Genomic DNA, 2730 nt, shown 5'->3' with positions numbered 1-2730 from the left:
TATTTTAGGAGAAGAAATAGGATGCAAGACATAACATACTGTATAGTGATTGGGTTAGTATTGGATTTGGTTAAAGTATAATGGCAGGGAGGGTCTTCAACATTGCCTGCAATGATTTGCACTAAGTATTTCACATTTTAAAATAAGTATCCTATTGTAATGATGTCCTCCCTAGTAATACAAACTCATCTAATGATTCTTGGGTTGTGGGGGAGGGAGTAAAGGGGAACTAATTTAGCATGCTGTAGTATGCACCAAATTCAAGTGTTTGGGTAGACTACCTGGGGTACTTGACTTTGTCAGTTGTTAATATGTATTGGGACCCTTGGGCTGTATTTTGCCTCCAGTATCCAATATCTTGTACGTTTGTCCTCTGAAGGGCAAACTTTATAATGATAATATATTTTTTATGTAATATCTTTTTCCAAAGTATGCCAAAGCCAAGGAAGCAGATGGCCAGTACAGAGAGGCAGCCACATATTATGAATCGGCAAGAGACTATGAGTCAGTCATCCGCCTCCTTCTGCACAACCTCAAATCTCCAGAAGAAGCAGTAAGGATTGTCCGAGAGACCAAGAGTGTGGAAGGGGCCAAGATGGTGGCCAGGTAAGCTTTTGTGAAGGGATTTGTTATTTGCTGTAATAGACTTTCATAGGCCTAAGGCCTATAAAGATATGGGGTGCAATTTGATGGCATATTCATTAGTAGTGTAAGCTATATTTCAATTGAATAAAATATTTCAATTGAATAAAAAAAAAAAAAAAGTGTGTTAGACAGCTTAAAAAAAGAAAAGTACTCATTGAAACATCTTTACTTTACTGTCATGCTTTAATCTTTGACTTATAGTATAGAAAACAATCAAGTAGCATAACTGAATCCTATAAGAATATAGTAATAAATGAACGGAAAAAAGTACCCCAGTATCATTTTCTTAAGAGCTTGTGGAATTTTTTTTTTTCTACATTTGATAAGCTCCCAGTACCTCGTAAGTTTTTTTTTTGCTATTGAATTTAGAATTATATTTAAAACTGGATGCTCATTAGTAGCAATAGGCTTCTTGATGTTGCAGTAGTGTCAAGAGGTGCTTTACAAATTTTCTCAAAGTCATCCAAAAGCAGAATGATCATAGTTTACCCCTTTACTTAATTGGACTTTTTGTTTCCTCAGATTTTTCCAAAAGTTGAATGACTACAGTTCAGCCATTCAGTTCCTGGTACTCTCCAAGTGCACAGATGAGGCCTTCCAGCTGGCACGCACGCATGGGAAGATGGAGCTGTATGCAGAAATCTTAGGCTCAGATGCTACACCAGAAGACTACAAGAGTGTGGCTCTTCATTTTGATAATGAACGCAACCACTTCCTGGCCGGGAAGTTTTACTATTTGTCTGGGAATTATCCAAAGGTATAGGATATTAATACTTTTTTCTTCCTTACATGCTTTAGATGATATTTGGTTTGAGATTAAGTGAGATAAGTATTTTGGAATTTTGTTGATCATAGGTGTATCTACTAAATGTTAATAAATACATATATATTTCTTTGCATCAAATTTCTCTGTAGCAGTTGGTTATAGTTTCGTTCATCATGGATTCATATCCGTTTGTAAATAATAGCTTCAAGACTGTTAAGAGTTGGGTCATTTATCGAAACAAACATTCCAACAGGCAGTGAAACATCTGATAAGGGCAGCTCAAAGTTCAGGAAGTGAGGACACAGAGAGCATTCAGCTTGCCATTGACGTGATTGCGGCAGCGAATGACGATGGCTTGACGCGACAACTGATTGACTTTTTGATGGGAGAAATTGATGGGATCCCAAAAGTAAGTACTGTATATTTTTAAGAGAGAGAGAGAGTTTTTTTTTTTTTTTTGTCTCTTGAATAGGTATGTATGGTACTGACAGAAGTTTATTAGGTTAGTTTTTAGAAGTTTGATTTAGAAATGAATTATTCCTGACAAGTTCCTTGCACATCAAACAGTTATCTTTTCTTTTTAAGTCATGTGCTGAGCATTATTGTACATATATGACAAGGCTTTTTCAAATATCAAGAATCTGCTAAAATGAGAAAAAATGAAGTCTTCAGAGCAGATATATATGTTTTCAGGATGCCAAGTTCCTTTTCCGACTGTATATGGCCAAGAAGCAGTACAAAGAAGCAGCCAAAACTGCTATTATCATTGCAAGGGAGGAACAGAATTCAGGTATCTTGGACCAGCTTTTTATGTTTTTATTGATCATATTTTGTTTGATTTTATAAATAACCCATCTGTAGGAGCTCAAGGAATATTACAGGCATATATTATAGGCATATCACTTAGATAGCCAGATACTATATTTTCCTTGAAATATTCCCACCTGTGAGGTACACTACATAATGTCTTTGCTCATTATCATAAGAGTCAGAGTAAGTAGAGTGCTTCTGATACACTCTTTTCAGCCTCTGAAATATCACTGTCACCATAGAATGTGATAGTAAAGATCGTGAAAAAAACCTTTCAGGCAATTATCGCCATGCTCATGATGTGCTCTTTGGGATGTATGGAGAACTTAGGCGACAGAAACTGAAGATTCCTGCTGACATGAGGTCAGCTCTGTTGCTGCTGCATTCCTATACCTTAGCGCGCCTTCATGTCCGCCGGGGAGACCATCTTAAGGCAGCCCGGATGCTCATTAGAGTGGCCAACCACATCTCTAAATTCCCTGCACGTGAGTTTGGTTATATCGATTTGA

The 2730-nt window shown here is 36.9% G+C and overlaps 1 protein-coding gene across 1 annotated transcript in view; it reads left to right on the top strand.

Moving 5' to 3' along the window:
* The window catches only part of LOC119593110 (WD repeat-containing protein 19-like), a gene marked incomplete at its 3' end in the record, with an annotated part of 16177 nt that overhangs the window by 10491 nt on the left and 2956 nt on the right, over nucleotides 1–2730 (top strand). The window contains 5 exon segments of the mRNA XM_037942073.1: nucleotides 431–606; nucleotides 1168–1402; nucleotides 1665–1820; nucleotides 2105–2201; nucleotides 2500–2706. Of these exon segments, the coding sequence (XP_037798001.1) occupies nucleotides 431–606; nucleotides 1168–1402; nucleotides 1665–1820; nucleotides 2105–2201; nucleotides 2500–2706 (871 nt within the window).

The sequence above is a fragment of the Penaeus monodon genome, chromosome 31 (assembly GCF_015228065.2).
Source record: "Penaeus monodon isolate SGIC_2016 chromosome 31, NSTDA_Pmon_1, whole genome shotgun sequence".
NCBI classification, from domain to species: domain Eukaryota; kingdom Metazoa; phylum Arthropoda; class Malacostraca; order Decapoda; family Penaeidae; genus Penaeus; species Penaeus monodon.
Note: the sequence above shows the minus strand (reverse complement) of the source record. Positions and strands in the feature narration are given on the sequence as shown.